The sequence below is a fragment of the Glycine max genome, chromosome 10 (genome assembly GCF_000004515.6).
Source record: "Glycine max cultivar Williams 82 chromosome 10, Glycine_max_v4.0, whole genome shotgun sequence".
NCBI lineage: Eukaryota > Viridiplantae > Streptophyta > Magnoliopsida > Fabales > Fabaceae > Glycine > Glycine max.
This window is the reverse complement of record NC_038246.2, coordinates 39,705,284-39,724,819: the sequence shown is the minus strand read 5'-3', so window position 1 is coordinate 39,724,819 and position 19,536 is coordinate 39,705,284. Positions and strand designations below refer to the sequence as shown.

Below are 19,536 nucleotides of genomic sequence, written 5' to 3'. Positions count from 1 at the left end.
GAAATAAATTCGTAGATCATTTTTCTCAAAACCATTTCATAAGATCAATTAACACTCTTCATAAATTACGCTTCTAATAAATACAGGTTTAAATTAATTCATTTTCAAAACTAATTTTCTACCATTTAAAAAATGATTTTTTTACAAAAGTTAAAACAAAACATACGCAAAGACAAAAAAAACCTTGGATCGAAATCATAAATACTTGGCTTTAAACTTGTACGAATGATCTCAAGTGCAAAATGAACATGTGTGCTGTATGGAGGTTAGGGTGCATCTATTATCAACAGCAGCACATGCACACACAAGTGGAATCCTATGCACCTCTTCACCCAATGTTTTGATTTTTATACTAACTTAATTAAACACGCAAATCTCCTTTTATCTTTTGTTTATTTGGTAGAGGATTTTGGGACATTCATAGGTGGCGAGAGGAGGATCTGATTAAGTGATCGATCAGTTCAAGATTTATTTTTCTGGGGTGTTTTGATTAGTAGAAAATAATTCTAAAATTTTGATTTTAATTATAAGTAAATTTGTAATAAGTGGATTTACGTTGTGATATTTTTTACCCCAAAGAGTAATATTCATAAAACGAATATTGATTGAATTATATTAACTAAATCATTTTTAGATATACACAAATTACTTCAAAGAGCATGGTCATGAAAAAGGAAACATATTAATTAAATTTTTGCCCAGGAATAAAAAAGGAAAACATATTGGCTGAAGTTATTTTTGACGCGTGAAATAGGCGCCGGCGTTCATCGTTGAAAAGCGAAAATGGATATACCTCGTCTGAAACTTGGAACCCAAGGCCTGGAGGTAACATTAAGTTTTTTCACTGATCCATACATAGCCTTAGTTGTGATGTGAATCTAATTTTGTCATGTTTTATAGGTTTCCAAGTTGGGATTTGGTTGTGCGGGGCTTAGTGGAGTGTTTGACGGCCCTGTTCCTGACGAGGTTGTCATCTCTCTAATCAAGTATGCATTCAGTAATGGAATCACTTTCTTTGATACTTCCGATTTTTACGGTCCCTACACTAATGAAGTTCTCGTAGGAAAGGTATGTTATATTATATATGATACACAGAGGAATGCTAAGGATGCTTTCTTTGATCATAAAGAGTCTTATTATGACAGTGTCAGAGAGAGAAAGAGAATATCACTAGCATTTCTCATGATTCACATCTATATATCCTAACCCCAATTACATTTAGTGTTAATACAATTAGTGAGTGGATTGATGGGAAAGTGAATAAATAATAAACTGTTGATTCTCAGGCACTGAAGGAGTTGCCACGAGATCAAATTCAGATTGCCTCAAAATTTGGGATTGTGAAAGTTGAGTCCAATGATGCCATTGTAAGAGGTGATCCTGAATATGTTCGGTCGTGTTGTGAGGCAAGCCTGCGCCGCCTTGGTGTGGAATATATTGATCTCTATTATCCGCACAGGATTGACACAACAGTACCAATTGAGGAAACTGTAAGTGGTACAATACAATGAGTCAGACAACATTGGTGTCTTTTATAGTTTTATTTGGTGTTGGATGAGGTTGCTATCGGTTTGTATTTTGAATGAATGAATGAATGAATAGATGGGAGAGCTTAAAAAGTTGGTTGAAGAGGGAAAAGTAAAATACATAGGATTGTCGGAAGCTAGCCCAGACACAATTAGAAGGGCGCATGCTATTCATCCAATTACTGCTCTGCAAATGGAGTGGTCCCTTTGGTCTCGTGAAATTGAAGATCAACTCCTTCCACTTTGCAGGTAAATTTGCTGCACTTTGCACATTATTTGGATTGGATTGGATCATGATTCATATCATACCTTTAATAACTTCTGCCAAACAACAAAATCAAGCTTGTAAATTGAAGCCTGCAGGGTAAATTATGTGATATATTATATCTCTCAAATTTTAAATGAGATAGATATTACCATTAAAAATGTAATTTAATAGTAGACATTTATTTGTATTTTAAATATATTTATGAGTTAGATATGTATGCATAAAGTAATGGGATGCGATTTAAATTAATTTTTAAATTAAATGAAATTTTATGGACTATTTTAATAATTTTAAGTTTATCAATTTGATTAATTTTATGGACTATTTTGTATAAAACGTTATAAAAGTGTTATTTCGAAAATTTTAATATCTTATATATATTTTTAGTACAAATTTAAATGTATCTTTCATATGAGATAATTTTGTTCAAAGTCGAATATACCTTATTTGTAAAATGCAAATTTAATAAATATATCCATTGAATCATATAATATGTCATCTTGATAACAATGAATATCAAATTTTAGATAAATTAAAGATGCATAAATGGAACAAGTTCAGTAGACTTGTTAAACTTGTTCCAGCAGGGAAGTAAATCCCTTGTGTGTATTATGTATATATATTGAAACTGGAACCTTTGGATTCTTGGAGAATGTAGCTCAGCAAGTTTGTTTCATTCCTTTCTTCCTACCTGTCCATATCCTTAATAAATCTTCACTAAATAATTTTGGTGAACGGTGACAACTTTTACAGGGAACTTGGAATTGGAATAGTACCATTCAGTCCCCTTGGCCGTGGATTTTTTGGTGGTAAGGGGGTCATAGAAAGTATACCTGCAGACAGTTATCTGGTATGAAGCCAATAGTTTCTGTTTTTTAATACATCACGATATGATATGGATCATAGTTTTGAAAATGTTATGTTGTTTTCCTTGTTTCTCATAACAATATATGGTTAAGCAACATCCTTTTTCATCAGGCAATCCAGCCAAGGTTTCAGGGGCAGAAGCTCGACAAGAACAAGACCTTTTATTTTAGGATGGAAAAGTTAGCAGAGAAGCATGGATGTACAACACCACAACTTGCTCTTGCATGGCTTCTTCATCAAGGGAACGATGTGGTACCCATCCCTGGTGAGCGATTTTTCCATTTTATAATGTACATGTATGTTAGGAAACACTAGCACAATTTCCCTCTCTATAGACTCAAAATAGGCACTTAGCGGAAACGGAAAAAAACAAGAATAGAGAGTAGAAAAATGACACCAAGAATTTTTAACATGAAAAACTCTTTCAATGTGAAAGGTAAAAACCATGAGACCAAGCCAGTAAATATCTCCACTATTTAAAAGTAGGATTACAATGATTCTCTCAATACAAGAGAATACCTCTTAACCTCACCCAACAAGGATGGTTTAAAATTCCTCTCTACTCTCACCAAGTGTGGTGGAAACTAAAACTCTCTTTCTCACCCTCACTCTTGCTTTGCTTCTCTTTGTATGGAATGAAATTGGATGCTCCAACCCTTCACAAGTCTCCCTATTTATAGGAGAGGGGTGTAGCTTCTTTCAAGAGTGAGTGGTGGATGTCAATAAATGAGTTACATTTACAAAGCTCCTTGTAACTCTAATATTCAATTTTTCAAGTGGAGTATGTAAATCTCAAGGTGAAAGGAACCAATTCCAAAGCCTTGAAAAGTGTTCCGCAACTCCTATGTTTGTCTTGGAATGTGCTCTTCAATTTCTCATGTATTTGAATTTGCATGTTTACTTGTTGAACTAGTCTTAATTATGGAAGAATTTCCAACAATGTATTCTTCTCTTTTCCTTTATTAATATTGCTTTGAATTGAGGTTTTCCATACCTTATTGGGTAACACTTGGTATGTCAACTGAACATTTGAACCACCTTCCTCATGATGAGTCATGGACTTCCCTTGTAGTTTGTGTACTGCCTTGTTACTTGTTGTGCAAGATCTAAAACATTTCGTGAGCTTTCAATCTTGTAAAAGTTTTAAGCAATGGATGACAGACATTATTATTGAACCTCATATATGTTTTGTAGGAACAACAAAAATAAAAAATCTTGACAACAACATAGGCTCATTAAAAGTGAAGTTGAGCAACGATGATTTGAGGGAAATTACAGAGGCAATACCAATATCTGAGGTGGTAGGGGATCGGACTGTTGATACTTTTATGCGCTGCTCGTGGAAGTTTGCTAATACTCCACCAAAGCATAGCTAGATGCGGGCAACACCTTTTCAAGTTTTTTTTTATTATCATATTATTGGTACGGAATATTATATTTATCAGCTTTATTAGTAACTAATTTGAGTAATTTCCATAGGGAGCCTTCTCAAGTTATAATTTGCTATGTCTTTCCAAATTTATGGATATCGTAGTGTACTTTTAAATTAGACTTTATTTTACCTACATGTGTATTGGCCTCAGACCTCAGTGGATGCCGATGGAGCCTAAATCCTTTATGTGTAAGCTTTGTGTATGGAAAAGATGATACGAGAACACTTTCAACACCTAACTGACTAATTTTAAGAGAATAGATTAATTTCATCATTATAAGTAGATACAAAAAAAAAAGACTTGTTATTCTGAATTTTTTGCCAAAGCAATATTATTTTATCCTTTTTAAAATTTAAAGTAGACGGTAATTTCTGCCCTGCATGACTAAACAACCGAAGAGAGGGCAGAGACAGGTTACATGACTTCGTTGATGAATCTTTGGCATAAAAAGTTTATGGCGGGTGTGGCAAGCGCTGTCTCCACTGTATGGATTAAGCATGGTGTATAATGCATTATTGTTATTTCTTTTATACCATTGCTTTGAATTGAGCATTTTTATAACTCCTTGGTTTACAGTTTGTGGGTCAAATGCACATTTGAACTATCTCCCTCGTGGACTTCACCTGTAATATATTATACACTGCCTTGCTACTTGTTATGCAAGTTCTAAATCAATTTTACAAGTTACAACAGTTTTAGACTATGGATAACATTTTTCCCGAACCTCATCTTGTAGGAGCAACAAAAATAAAATAAAAATAAGAACTTGACAATAACATTGGTTCATTGAAAGTGAAGCTCAGCAATGACGATTTGAAGGAAATAACAGAGGCGATACCAATATCTGAGGTGGTAGGGGATCGAAACATTGAGCCTTTTATGCGGTGCTCGTGGAAGTTTGCTAATACTCCAGCAAACCATAGCTAGATATACCGGTTCTGCACCAAGCCTCAACTCATTTTTTTGCTAGCTCACTGTCTCTTTCAATGCTTTCCAAATTTAATCACATCTTAGGTGATCTAATAGCTATGGTGAGATTCTGATTAGTCTCATAACGTCTATACTTTTCAATTTTTTCGTGTGATTAAATGAGGAGACAGACTGAAAATTAGACAGAATGTGCAAGGAAAAAATGTTGTGGGGAATGCTCTGTTATATAGGGAACATCGAGAGAGAGAAAAATAGTTTTGCTCTGTCAATTGCTTAGATTGTCAAAAGTCCTTACCGATTCCTAGTTATCTGATCCATTTCGATTTTAACGAGTAATGTCTTCATAAAGAACTCACTAAATTTTACAAGCAACACTGTCGTTATATTGTATCGAGATAAACTCGCACCTGTTAAACCAGATTAGGGCAGTTTCTAAAGTATTTGATTTTGCCAGAATAGTGACTTCACAAATTTGGCGACTATAGTTATGGAAATACGTCTTGACAACTGATATTGCAAAATGCATCACAGGCTACACTATAGTTGTGTTGTGAAGATAAAATTTATACGCCTAGCTCATAATGAGCCATACGCCTCAACTACAGTTCACAACTCTTCTGTTGATTTAAGTGATGATGATATAGAAATAGAATAATGGGTAAAAGGGTGAACAGAAAACACAAGCAAGACTCTATTTGCTGCAGGTAGGGGTGATATTCCCAAATCCTAGTGGTTTTACTGATTAGGATGACACCTTCAATGCAATCTAGCTCGTTCCAGATTCAGTCATTCGAGGTATAATTCCTCAATGAAGATTACATGTTTCAAAACATGTAAAAAGACACAATAGATAACCATACAGCTTGAATGTTACCTCCAATCACAAATTGTCACAACCATGTAGATATATTGTGCATCTGTTTTATTTGAAATCAGATAGACATTAGAAGTCATAAACCATCATTCACCAAGTTAACATTACAATTCCAATCAAAATTTCTAAGGAGGGATTAGGAGCAAAGTTGAATCTCCTCTTTCCAGGGGTTAATGATCCTCAATCTTCTTCAGACCCTTCATGTCTGTTGTTTCAACTCTGCAATATCAGAAAATTCATGCATTAATAATACTTTTATATGGCCTGAATAGAAGCCCTTAAGATGTAGATAAGATTGTAAACTAGAAAATTTGCACAAATAAGCCTGCTCAATTTGTAGTTTTTCCACCATCCACCCCTTTTTTCATTCCCTAAAGAAAAAAGGTATAATCCACATGCAGGTCAATAAAATGCGTGTTTGGTTTGGCGGTGAGCCAACCAAACGTGCGTATTTTATGCAAAAATCTTGAAGCAGCATAACGTAACTTCAGCTTCAGCATAATGTAACTTCAGCTTAACCAAACATGCTATAAGTGTTAATTCCAAAATGACAAATGCTTCTGACACAGCAATACACAAAGTAATTTGTAAATTGTAATATAAAATTGCAACTAAAATTAAATGAATATCTGGATCCTGTAGAGTTCCAATTGACAATAAAACTACATAAAAAATGACATTGAATAATGGATGAATAGACAGAAAAATCACAATCCAATTAAGGGGAACAGACAAATAAAATGCATGTGGTAGAGGATGTGATAGTTCTGTACTCATAACAAAGGAAACTTAGAGCTGTATGTGAGAAAGGGGGTAACAGAACGACAACTTCTAGCGTGCACAAGTCAATCCAACTTTGGCATTGTGGACAAGTATTGTGTGCAGTCCATGTGTGTCTAATAAATAAACGGCTGTGGGTTTTTTGTTATAAATGGTTTTTTTAATTTGTCTGTTATGTATTTTCTAATAATACACGTGGAAAAAGAATCAGTATTTTGACCACATGGCCAAACAGTTGGTTCTGGACTTCTTCTGGTGACCTAATTTCATCTTCCTTCTTCTCACATTCTGGTCGACAAGTGGATCCTGGCAGCTGTCTTGCCGTCTGCGCTGCCTCCGTCTGTGGTCACTATCTTCCATTTGTTTTTTTGGTTATTTGCAGTCGGTCACCGTAGTTGTGGACCAGTTGATTTTGCAATCAGCATATTCCTCGCCGGAGACTATAGGCTCTGCAGATCTAGTGTTTGACAGCACATCGGCGACCAGCAAGTAGCTTCCTCTACCGTTGGGTGTCGGTATGTCCTTCGATCTGGCTGTTTGTAAAACTTGGGGTATGATTCCATTCGCAGTATTTTGATTGCACAATTTAACAGTTGGTATGATGAACAGTTTATCGTGTTTGCTTGTGTGTGCAGTGTGTGTATTGGTGTATCTTCATCGGTGAACGGAACCAGCAAAGATGGCAGGACGACCACTGGGCTTCACTCATCAACAAGAATGTGGGATGGTGGAAGATCAAATTAGGTCACATGGACCATCTGTTGGGTCATGCACCTACTAACACAGTTAAAGTTTAAAAATTGTTTTCTTTTCCACGTGCCTACTAATACAGCAGTTAATTTATTGGACCCATATTAGATGGCCCACAATACTACTTGTGCACAATGCCAAAGTTGGAACGACTAGTGCACGTTAGAAATCGTCATAATTGAACTTAATAGATGGTTTATAACTTACGTTGTACCATGCAGCACGATCTTCTGAACTTTTGTGATCTCTGAACCTGACTGATTGTCCTCAATAAAAATTGTCAAGCTGATCGAGTAATTAACATAAATTAGCAGCTACTCCCATGAATTAGATGACACTAACTAAAGGCAGGCACCTTCCAAAACGAAGAAGTTCAGGAAAGTAACATACGACATACCTACGAACATTTTGGAATTTGACATACTTCAAAAGTACCGGTTTCCCCTGTCAGAGAAAAATTAAATAATTGTTACGTTATCCGTACACGTTTAGAAAAGACGTCTTCAAATTGCTTTAGGGCATACATCATGAACTTGTTAGAAGAGTTATAGAATAACTACCTTAAGGTTTTCTTCAGACAAATTTGCCACATCACTTGGGGGAAAATCATTGACATTACTGTCATTAACAAACAATCAGCAACCAATTGAATCATATGACACACAAAATTCGTAAAACTATACCTAAATCCCATGTGCTCCTTGTTAGAAAAGAGCTTCACTGTCTTGGGGCCTAAAACACAACATGAGAACAAGAACAGCAGCAAATAATAAGTGAAGATCATTTATATATAAACCGAATAATCATCTTTAGCATCAAAATTCAACAAATAGACAACGAGTTCAAAAACACAAAAGGGCAGATGTACAAGTTCATCTTTATTAGTGCAAAATTTTGCATCTCAGGTAAAATGAATGAACTAAGTTATGATACACCGACAGCTCTGATACTGTTACTTTATTAGGTAAAAACTACTGTGAGAGGAAAGCATATTTTAGGCTCCATGTCTTCAATTCAATGAATGGCGTAGTTTTTATGTGTATGAACATGTTACCTTCTTCTTCAGGACCTTTGATAACAAAGGAATAAAGTTTAACGACTTGAGTGAAAGGAATATAGAGCAAAAGCTGCTCGTCTGCATCACTCTCCAGATGCAAACCATCGTCTTCTCTATAACCCTGTTCATTAACAAACACAGTAAGATAACACAGCAAACCCAATTGCAAAAAAGTTATCCACTAAAAAGGACCCTTTTGAAAAAAGCACAAAACTTGACTATCAATCGCAGGAAAAGAAACTTGGGGATTGAAAATAAAAGGGGGAGAAGATAGAAAAAGGAAACCTAACCTGTTTGATAGCATTGGGGAGAGAGTGGGTGGAGCTTTGATTGAGGCATTCAACCCCAGACCAGTCAATGAAGTCTAAGAGATCGACCTAATCACCAAAAAAACATAATTCAAGGTCAGAACGTGGTTCCCTCTGAACGAATCGAAAAGATGATGATAGGGTTTGAATCTTACTTGACCCTTGTGAATAGCGCTGGCTGATTCTCCAGACATTGCTGATACGGTTTTCGCGAGAGAAAAAGAGAGAGAATCGAAGATCAAAGGCCGAAAACAAACCCAGCTCCGAATAAGGTTACGCCGGAACCTCCTGCTTTTATTAATAAATAAATTAAATTAATTAATATAATTAATAGTATTGATCAATTTAATTAATTAATTAGTAGACAATTGAAAGAAAGAAAAATTCGGGATCAAAACGACGACGTTAGACTGACAGCTTTTGTCAGGTCAGCGTACCGATAAAGGATGTTGGCAGTGTGATTTAATGTAATTTTTGCTTAAAATTAAATTAAATCAAACAAGAAAATTAAATAGCATGGGATTTAATTTGACTTAAATTATTTATAAAATTCAAATTAATTTTTTATAATTTGATTGGATTTAGCTATTGTAATTTGAAAATTCTACTAAGTATTAAAAAAATACTTAAAAATTTGTATTAATTCCACAAAACTTGTAACAATTAACGGTATAAATAAATAACAAAAGTTTTAAATAATTGAATATAAAATAAAATAATAATTATTTTCAAATTAAATAATAATCATTTAACTTAAAAAGTAACCGATCAACATAAAAGTAAAAACAACATGTATTAGTTGTTTTCAAGTTCTAACTATTTGAACTTAAAAAAGAAAGTAAAACAATATTCATACTTCCAACTATGAAACTCAATTGGATATCTAATAATAAAACACTAATTATAATAATAACTTTTAGGATGTTCGCGGTCTGATTTGGTTTAATTTGATTTTTACTTATCAAATCAAACTAAATCACATAGTTTGAAAAATAAAAAAAATCAAACTAATAAACATCAATTTTTATGTAATTTTATTTTTATGTTTGATTTAATTTAATTTTAAACACGACTGACAAGTAACTAAAAAAATAAAATAAATAAAAATAGAGAACAATAGGGTCTTATTCTTTTCTTTGTTTTTAAGTTTTGGAAAATACTTTTTAATTAAGATTTTATTTTAAAAAATTTAAAAGAAATTGAAAAAATGTGTTTATAAAATCCTCTCCCCATTTTTTCCGCACGTTTTCAATAATTTTTAATTTTAAAAATATATGTTAATAAATAGGTATAAAATATTATTTTCATTTATATAAACATTTTTTTAAACAAACCATCTTTGTAATTGAATATAACTTTTTAATGTAAGAAAATATCATAATGTTTTTCTAAAAGCATAAAGATTATGATATGTAATTGGCCTGAATAAAAAAATGGAAAAATGGAGAATTCAGTAAAAACAAATGGAAAATGAAAGGATCTTAAAAAGTACTATAAAAATATTTTATATCGTTGAATATATGGAAGATGAATAATAATTACCTAGATGATCAAATCTTAAAATATTTCCTTATAGAAAACATTAATTCATATCTAAGTATTGAATAATTTCTATATTTATTTATGTTATACTATTATTTATTAAAAAAAATTAAATAACTTTATTTCAGACAGATAAAGTAAATCTATTTTTATTCATAATCTCTATTTACTGATGTCAATTTTGAACTTATTATATAACTAAATAAATTCAAATAAGAAATTCAATTTATTTATTTATTTTCTCCAACTTTACAATTAATATTTTAAATATTTTAAATCAAAATTATAAAATTGTGTCATGATTTACAATTAATATTAAAATCATCTATATCGTGATTTTTTTTTTTTTTGTCAAAGTCATGATATATACACAGCAAAAGTTGCAACTCATGGTATTTAGTTGGAAAAAGAAAGGTGTGAAGTTCAGGTATTAATGATGAAGCAAGTTTAAGGTGCAACAAGGTGATTGACCAACACTATGGAAGCTTCCTGTACCACCCAAATTCAAGCACTTTCTTTGGAGACTCTTTTGAGGATGCGCACCAACTCGTCATAATTTGCGGGTCCACTTGAATGTGTTTGCTGCAATTCCAATATTGAAAATGAATGACATCTATTCATCTCATGTCCCTACGCAAAGCAAATATGGTTCCATGCAGATTTGTGACAAATTATAGAGCATGAGTGGGACAAGGCCGAGAGTTTCACTACTCTAATCTTTTCTCTTTTGCAGTTTTCTAATGTCCATGTGAGAGAAAAAATTGTTGCAGGCCTTTAGTGTATATGGCATTCATGAAACACCAAGCTTTGGGAGGAGAAGGACATGAGCCCATCTGTAGCTTTCTCACAGGCCATACAAACTCTCCATCAATGGCAGCACTTAAATTCTGTCCACCATTCTCACCAAACCACCACATCGGACAACAACACACAATGGACACCTTGATGCAGCAACTTTTAATGATACCAACTTGTTTGGGGCTGATATATATGCTGGAGAGACAGCAATGACAACTTCTACAAGGCTATGACAATAATCGCAAATGGCAAACCAACACCGAAGGAAGCTGAAGCGTGGGCTCTTCATAAAGCAATTCAATGGACATAACAGTCTCAATATCATTTTTGAGATGGGTTGCAAAACTGTTGTTGATAATTTGATTGTAAACTTGAAAGGCCCTACAGATTTCCATGTTTTATTACAAAAATATAGAGCAAATTTATCTACTCTCACAAACTCTAGGATGAATTTTGTTAAAGAGACAAATTAATCGTGTAGTTCACAACTTAACAAGAAGTGCAAGATCTTATGTTAGTTCTCATGTTTTTTATTATATTCTTTTTTATATCGTTTCCTAATGATATTGTTCCTCTAAAAAAGTATTAATTGAGATGAAATTAATGTTTAGGATTGACCTGTGCCCTGTGGTAGGTTTAAGGTAGATACTTAAGAACTTAGATTCTATCTTCATTTTGATAATAATAAAAATAAATAAAAATATATCCTTGTATATAAGGTGTAACAGCCCATTGTCCAAACAACTAAAACCTAGGAGAGTACTAACACGCACATACAACTTGAATCAACCCATGTGTCGGCAAGCTAAACGCAAACGTGAACAATATTGTCCAAGTTTTGTTATGACGATGGAACAAAAACCAATGGATGGGTTTTGGTCATTCCTACGTCTCTAAATTCTGTTAAAAGAGTCATGTTCCTTTCACAAGATATATCAACTTAAGATTCACTTACTTATGCTCTAGGAAGTGGGTAACATTTTGGTAGTGTTCAACAGTTAGACTTAGGCCCTCATCTATCAAAATCCTTGGAAGTCTCACTCAATATTCATATAGTGGAATGACCTCGTCTGCTCCTTCTTACAAGTAGGGGTGACCATTGAAACTGGTTTTTCTTTGTTAATCACAGTTTTAACCACTGGCAACATGAAAAAAATTTAGCAAAACTTGTTTAAAGCGTGGGTAAATCATTCAAAAATAAACTAAAAACCACCAATTTAGTTTTTTAAATATTGAATATTCTTTTTTCCTAAATATTGAATCGCAGCAAAATCAAAAGCTAAATGTTTCTATTTTACTGCTTTATTATGGCACAACAAGAGGACTAAAAATGATGAACCAATACAATGAACAGTAATTTACAATTACTGCTAATGGGAGAAGATATGTTATTAATTTATTATACAAGAAAATAATAACACTGCAGTAATAGTATTATCTATGTATAATCCACTAGCCGTGGAATATAACTAGTTTATACAAGCTCTAAAGTTCAAATCTCACTCCCTTTATTACACAAAAAACTATATATATGTATATGTATACAGTACATCACACAGTAGTCATCAAACGCCAATTGATGAACAACAATCAAATCAATAATTCGCCAAAATAATTTTGACTATCCCTTTGCGTACTAGCTCCACATAACCATACCCGTGGACATCAACAACATAACCATCCAATGAAACCTTCCTGTGAAGATTGAGGCTGAGCTATCTGGAGAAAATACCAAAACAGACACGCTTCAGAATTCACATTTCTAGAAACTTGTCTGTTTTTATCTTTTACTTTTTAAATATTAATATCACTTAAATATATTTTTACCTCTAATAAATACTAATTTTTTAATTCATTTTCTATTATATTTTTATTTTACATTGTGTCTCTAATAAAATAATAATTTTATTTTTAACCTTTAATATTTTATTTTAGTCCCTAATAAATTTGTAAATTTTGAATTTATTTTTTAATAAATTAACAATTTTTTTCTAATCCCAATTAATTACAAATGAAAAAAATTTATTAGTAACAGACATAAAATTCGTTAATTTATCGAAAACTAAAAATAAGTATCAATATTATTTTATTATAAACTCAATGTAAAATAAATTTTTTTTATTGAGAGATAAACATAAAAATTAAATATTTATTAAACATAAAATTATATTTAAGTCTATTAATATTATATAAACATATATCAACTTTGCTTAATGTTCTCATTTGTGGCACCAAAGAAATTGGTGATTTGTGAGTTGTGCAGGACTTGCAAATTCAACATTAATAACAAAAAAAGTAGAAGAAATAGTCCAATCTCACCTTGACTGCCACTATCAGTGGATGAATTTGCAACTTTGATTCCGAGTCTCGAACAATCAGATCCAAGAGTACCTTGAAAATAGAAGCACAGAACCAGAAGCATATCTCTTTAATCAAATTTTTTTCTTAATATTCTATTATCATTGTCAAGAAATTAAAAAAAAAAAAGTTGTTTTGGATCCTTACATTCACTGTAACAAGGAAAAACTGAGATGTTGAGAAGATTATAGTAATTGGGTTGGCATTCGCATCTGTGTGTATGTGTTCTGTTCTTGGTGCATGTACCTTCCCCACAGTACGCCCAATAGCAAGCTATCGTATATTTTTATTTTGCATAGGAAATGATTAGAAAAAGAAAAAATCTATAGACTATAGCCAAAGCTATTGTTAGATGGAGCAAAAATTTAATCGGCTATCAAGGTAAACTTCTTTTTTATGCTATTAAATAAGAAAGTATCATCATATAATTCATTAATAATGTGAACTTTTTAGAATTGATGATTAAATTGAAACTCTTAATGGCAATAATTAATTATTAAGCATGTTTATAAATCATCGATCAGAACAATATATGTAACTTACGATCAAAAGCTGAGAAGTTATGTGGAAAACTCTTCTCTGGAACTGGCGGTGGTGCTGGCTGACAACCATAGTTCAAGCTACCTGCAGATGATACGGCCGATTTTCATTAAAGTAGCTTTAGGCATTACCTTTATAATAATAATAATTGTCTCAAAAATTTTGAACACGTTAGTGTATGAATTCTTGAAGACTTTAACCATATTTATAAAATTAGTGGGTAATCTTGTAAACTCCAAGTAATTAATTAGGGAATGAAATTTACATTCGGGAATGACACATGGAAGAAAGCTAGTGGCATATTCATCATCGTCATCTTGGGTTCGCTTCCAGCCAGAATCGCATTCACAAACGAAGTTTAATGGGTAACTTGTGTTTACTACGCAGCTTCCCTTACCACATTCCACTTCTTCACAAACCTTATCTGCAATATTTCATATCCTATGTCACATTTAAAGTTATAGTACACTAATTTACTACCACTTTGTAGCCCTGCATTTACATACATTAGATAAATAGATAAAATAGAAAGAGATGATTTATTTTTATTTTTTTTGTAAAAGAAAGAGATGAGTTAAGCACCAAAGAAATCAGTAATATTATCCCCTTTGGCAGCCATGGGTAGAAGCACTATGAAAAGCATGGCCATAATACCCAATAACTTGGAGGAACCCATTTGTTAGGGATATAATATAACCAATTATTAGAGACTTGAAGGTGGGAGGAGTAAGAGAAGAAGAATTAAAACTTGGAAGGTGTGTGATCGAAGGAGGATTTGGGTTTAGTCCTTATATATTGTGTTTTTGTTACGCGTTTTAGGAATATTGTTACTCCCATGGATTTTTGTTATACAACTTTATTATTATATTCCTATTTTATATACTTCTTGTCTTTTTCATAGGTATAGCCATTCGTATGCTTCACATACCCAGACTTTTTGAGTTAGAAAACGGTGGAAATAGCTTTCCCATGTTCCATTGACAACAGAAAACAATTATATTACTAATTTTTATCGCCAAATTTCTTCTCCTGCTGCCCCTTATTCGAAGAAATTTACGTGTTATTGTCATCTAGAAGAGTGAAAAGTAAGCAAAGGAAGCTTTCTTCTATTCAATCATGGTGTGTGAATTAGTCAAAACAGAGGAAGAGTAGCTGCTTGCAGTTAATAAATCTAAACCTAAGGTACAAGTTAGTTGTTACCTGAATATATATAAGTTTAATTTGTATTTTTTTAAAATACAAGTATTTAAGTTGTCACTGGTGTAAATATAAGTCTAATTTGGATTTTTTTAATACAGATATAATATTATCTTACTCAAAATAAATACATATATCTATAATCAACTTATAATAGATTCGTTAAGTGTGACTTGAAATGGTTTAGAATTAGATTTTGGGTTTAACTCTAACCGGTAATATTACTTAATGTGGGTTTTTCGATATATTTTTTTTTCAGAGTATTAAATATCTTTAACATATATAAAGTTTGTGTGATTGAATACTTGTGTTGTAAGTAGTCTTATAATGACGAGTCTAATTTTAGCACGGATGATTTAATAATAAATCCAACAATAACCATTAAAGTAAACACTGGTATAATTTTAGAATTTTGAGTCTAATTCCGTTATAAAAGTTAAGTTCATGAAGTAAATTACTTCCCCTTTAAAAAAAAAAGTAAGTTACTTTCTATTTATATAAATAGACTATCATATATCTCTATTTAATATGTGATCTACAACAGAGAAGATAACTTTAGTTAAAATCATGGACTATATCAAAATGAGAAGGGTAACGGGAAATGGGATGAAAGTCAAGTCAAATATTTAGAAATTAATTTTGATGCGTCCATGTTCAACTTCAACATTAACTTCTAGATACTGAGTTGAAGTTAAATAGCAGGATTGACCATCTATCCCTTATTTTGCTTCTAGTATGGTATATTGGTATATGAAAAAATATATTTGCCCAAGCCACGTGAGATTTGCGCATCATATAAACAATTCAGAATAATTAGTTACGGTCACACCAGGGTATTACCCAATGACATATACGCGAATATAGAATCAGTGAATCACCAAGCCATTCTTAACGTATAAAGCTGTGTCAGAAGTCAAAAGAACAGAAATTCTTTACAAATTCGGTATGTTAGAAAACATATATATTTTTTGGAAATTATGCTTTCATTAATTTAATAGCATTGAATGATATTGTGTTTGGTTTTATATATTTGGAGTATAATAAATTTGTAATAAAATGTAATTTGGAGTTTAAAAAATTAAAAGTTTTGACGACTCTAAGGCGTCACAAAAAAATTTATGATGTGAAATTACTAAAAAGTGACCCGTGTGAGGGAGAGGTAGGATCTTTCTATTCACTGAAAACAACAACGGCTTGACGACAATGATAGGTCCATTAGAGAAAAATTAAAACCAATGATATAGATCAAAACTAGAGATAACTTTGGAGTCCCATTGTAGTGTAATTACTGTTGTTAGAGCTATAGATCAAAACCATTTTAGGCCCTTCTCCTTGGGCGTTAAGCTTTTGGGATACCTTGAGTCTTTTTAACCAAGTGGCTCTTAGCTTGATTTTTACTATTCTCTACTGTTATCGTAATTGAAATTAAAGTTCTGCTGTCAGCATAAGTTAGTTTAGGCTCTTCTTTATTATCCCATCTTTCAACCCTAAATCTTAGTTCAACTTTTGTTCCATATTCCTTTTGTTTTCAAACTCCTTGCTGCCTTTTGTCTTTTACGTTTGGAGGATATCTTGTCATGTATCAAGTTGTACTTCACCAATACCACTTCTCTCATTTTTATTTTCTATTAAACATACTGCTATGTTGCATGGTCCCAGGGCGGAGCCGGGAATAAATATTAGGGGCAGCCAAAAAAAAATCATGAACTTAATTATAATCAAAATTAGTACTACATGGCTACATAAATCACATTTTTTTTAGGAAAAGTTACTATTAATTATGATCTAAAATCTATTAAATGAGAAAGAATCATGTTACTCATCATACAATAGTAGTCAATAATCGTTGAAAAAGAATATGCTTTTTACATTATTGAAAACTAGAAGAAGAAGAATATTGTATCATAACGATATCAATACCTAAAAACAAATTTTGACATATTTTTACTACAATCCGATATTGTTAACGTGTCTCAAACCTCAAATTATCAATCTCATACATAGTGCTGGTAATTAAGTTTATCCCATGGATAAATTTAATAAATAAATTTTAATTCTTAAATTATTTATAATCAAATTAATATAAAGGGAAGACTAATAAAATCCTATAAATTTGTTTGCAGCCTTTAAAATAGGAATAACGGATGATAAAAGAATTATACTATTGAAAAAGAAACTAAATCATATTCGAATATTTTGTCTAATAAAAGAGAAAGATACAATTGATTAATTATTTCCATAAAAGACTATAAAATAAAATCGAATATTTATCTAAAAAGATGAAAGAACACCGTTATCTTCACAATAAAAATAGAATATTTTACCAAAAAATAAAGAAAATGATACTTAAATATCATTCTCTAACTCAAAAATTAAAACAATTACTTTAATAAAATTGAATATATATATATATATATATATATATATATATATATATATATATTAAAAATTGAAATTAAAAAAAAAATCAGGGGGGCAAGGCCCAAGCACCAAGGTACCTCCGTCCCTGATGATCCCGTTGGTTGTATTTGCAATAGCATAATAATACAGGTTCCCTTTTTATTCTCCTCACCTTTTTCACGGGTGATTGTTCTTGAATCAAATTTTGTGATGACTATTGTATTGGCCTATTGAGGATTCTTCCGTTTCCACCCTTGCCTTTTTAGCCTTAAAATTCTTTGTCATCAAGCTTGGTTGCGTACCCCTGACACATATAACTTCCTTCTTCGGTCAATTTAAGGTGACTAGTCAATATAACGGCACTAGTGAGGAGTTACTTCGTAAGGAAAAACTGTTGCACTGTGGAGCATGCGTTTGCGTGGGTTAACGACCATACCATACCCCCATTACATGGCAAGAGGCACAAAGCAAGCCTACGAATTCCAAGGGGAAAAAAGTGATCGACTCACGAAATGTTTCAAGGGAAAATGTGTCCTCAAACTCCCCATGCTTCCCTCATGTAAACCTGGATTAATATTTTAGCCTTCCACAAAAGAAAAATTTTACCGCCGTATTTTAGATCCTTTTTTTTGGTCTGAGTTTGTTCCCCCTTCCGTGTTCATATATCTGCTAGAGAGGGAAATAATACTTATCATAGAAGCAATTGGATTATAAACCATTAGCCCCTTCATTGTACTATCAAATTGTTTACGGGAAACATGAAGAACCCAAGCTTACAAGCAATACACATGTAACTCGACTCACGCAAATGGTAGTCGATGATACTCACAACCACACGAACAAAATGTACTCTGACTTTCTTGCCTGTTTGGCTGCAAGCTTCCATGACAGTTTTGTAGGTAAAAAATAGTATGCAAATTAAAAGAAGTGCATCTTTCATCTTGCTCGGTAGATCATTGGCTAAGTGTTGCATTATTATGATTTTATAACTTTTCTCGCATACTAGTCTCACATTATGGCATGGTTTGAACTGTGAATAACATGCTATGCAAGGGGTCAAGTTGCAGGCATCAGTGAGAGGTGAACTTCTCAAATAAATAAGAAAAGTGTTAGCAATACACTTTCTACTATTGGTTGAAATTTATTGAAAATCACAAATTTTTATAGATTTCATCTCTCATTTAATGATTCTCTTTTTGGCTTTTGTAGTTTTCAAAATTTAACCCATGTGAGGGTGTGTCAGGACTTAAGAGGAGTGTGCTCTTAGCACTTCTCAATAAATAATGAATAATAAGACACTGCATGCATGCATTGATATCAATACCCACAAGTTGAAGTTGGAAGCCAATCATAAAATTCAAACAAATGGCAAAAGTAACAACTGTCGATTGAAAACAGCCATTTCAACTTAAGTCCGTCTTATTAGGAATTAAAATTTCTTGCTTATCCGTTACAAATTAGTAGCAGACTTATAACAACTATTAATTCCTAATACGTCTGAACAAGTGTAACAAGAATGAATAACGCCAGTATCAATGCTCATCCATCTAAAATGTGAGGATGTTGAATGCCTGTATGCTAAAAAAAAAAATCTTTTATCTAAGAAATAACTGCCTGTTCTCTAATACCTGTACTACATAGTGGCATTGTAGCATCTCTAGTCCGTACCCATAATATGGTCATTGCATATTCAAGGCATGATTCATTGACTTTATACTTTATACTAAAAGCATCTTTGCAACTGGCAGTACAAATAGAAAACACCCAGTAGCACAAGGAAACCCCCCCCCCCCCCCCCACAAAAAAAAAAAATAGTTTTCATCTTTGCAAAAATTACTTTAGTTTAACTGACGTATAGTCTATTTAAGCAAAGAAAAGCGAGACAGCATACACACAAACAGAAAGGGT

At 32.4% G+C, this 19,536-nt stretch overlaps 3 protein-coding genes across 3 annotated transcripts; 1 reads left to right on the top strand and 2 right to left on the bottom strand.

Moving 5' to 3' along the window:
- Positions 1-718: 718 nt before the first annotated feature.
- Positions 719-4,332, top strand: LOC100779689 (auxin-induced protein PCNT115-like). The gene is made up of 7 exons (NM_001255633.2): positions 719-825; positions 901-1,068; positions 1,287-1,490; positions 1,603-1,775; positions 2,548-2,644; positions 2,773-2,926; positions 3,856-4,332. Exons 1-7 carry the CDS (start codon positions 784-786, stop codon positions 4,035-4,037), a joined length of 1,020 nt encoding a protein of 339 aa, NP_001242562.2. The 5' UTR covers positions 719-783; the 3' UTR covers positions 4,038-4,332.
- A 1,453-nt stretch (positions 4,333-5,785) lies between these two features.
- LOC100305857 (PITH domain-containing protein) lies at positions 5,786-9,068 on the bottom strand. The gene is made up of 8 exons (NM_001250812.3): positions 8,949-9,068; positions 8,776-8,862; positions 8,483-8,606; positions 8,112-8,160; positions 7,989-8,046; positions 7,826-7,872; positions 7,636-7,713; positions 5,786-6,117 (listed from the first exon to the last, which is right to left on the bottom strand). The coding sequence occupies exons 1-8, from the start codon at positions 8,985-8,987 to the stop codon at positions 6,069-6,071; spliced, it is 531 nt and encodes a 176-aa protein (NP_001237741.2). The 5' UTR covers positions 8,988-9,068; the 3' UTR covers positions 5,786-6,068.
- Positions 9,069-12,651: 3,583 nt separating this feature from the next.
- On the bottom strand, positions 12,652-14,792 carry LOC100500690 (uncharacterized). Its single transcript, NM_001251104.2, has 6 exons — positions 14,614-14,792; positions 14,297-14,455; positions 14,035-14,115; positions 13,639-13,764; positions 13,453-13,524; positions 12,652-12,852 (listed from the first exon to the last, which is right to left on the bottom strand). Exons 1-6 carry the CDS (start codon positions 14,705-14,707, stop codon positions 12,770-12,772), a joined length of 615 nt encoding a protein of 204 aa, NP_001238033.1. The 5' UTR covers positions 14,708-14,792; the 3' UTR covers positions 12,652-12,769.
- Between the last annotated feature and the right edge of the window lie 4,744 nt (positions 14,793-19,536).

What these genes read in the sequence shown, in the direction of transcription:
- LOC100500690 (NM_001251104.2), bottom strand. Translation starts at nt 14,707, where the DNA reads ATGGGTTCCTCCAAGTTATTGGGTATTATGGCCATGCTTTTCATAGTG. An exon ending in TAATATTACTGATTTCTTTG is followed by an intron (nt 14,456 to 14,613) that starts GTGCTTAACTCA and finishes GAAATATTGCAG; the next exon opens with ATAAGGTTTGTGAAGAAGTG. An exon ending in TCCATGTGTCATTCCCGAAT is followed by an intron (nt 14,116 to 14,296) that starts GTAAATTTCATT and finishes TATCATCTGCAG; the next exon opens with GTAGCTTGAACTATGGTTGT.
- LOC100779689 (NM_001255633.2), top strand. Translation starts at nt 784, where the DNA reads ATGGATATACCTCGTCTGAAACTTGGAACCCAAGGCCTGGAG. An exon ending in CAGTACCAATTGAGGAAACT is followed by an intron (nt 1,491 to 1,602) that starts GTAAGTGGTACA and finishes ATGAATGAATAG; the next exon opens with ATGGGAGAGCTTAAAAAGTT. An exon ending in CGATGTGGTACCCATCCCTG is followed by an intron (nt 2,927 to 3,855) that starts GTGAGCGATTTT and finishes TATGTTTTGTAG; the next exon opens with GAACAACAAAAATAAAAAAT.
- LOC100305857 (NM_001250812.3), bottom strand. Translation starts at nt 8,987, where the DNA reads ATGTCTGGAGAATCAGCCAGCGCTATTCACAAGGGTCAA. An exon ending in CAAAGGTCCTGAAGAAGAAG is followed by an intron (nt 8,161 to 8,482) that starts GTAACATGTTCA and finishes GTTGTGTTTTAG; the next exon opens with GCCCCAAGACAGTGAAGCTC. An exon ending in TGTCTGAAGAAAACCTTAAG is followed by an intron (nt 7,873 to 7,988) that starts GTAGTTATTCTA and finishes TTTCTCTGACAG; the next exon opens with GGGAAACCGGTACTTTTGAA.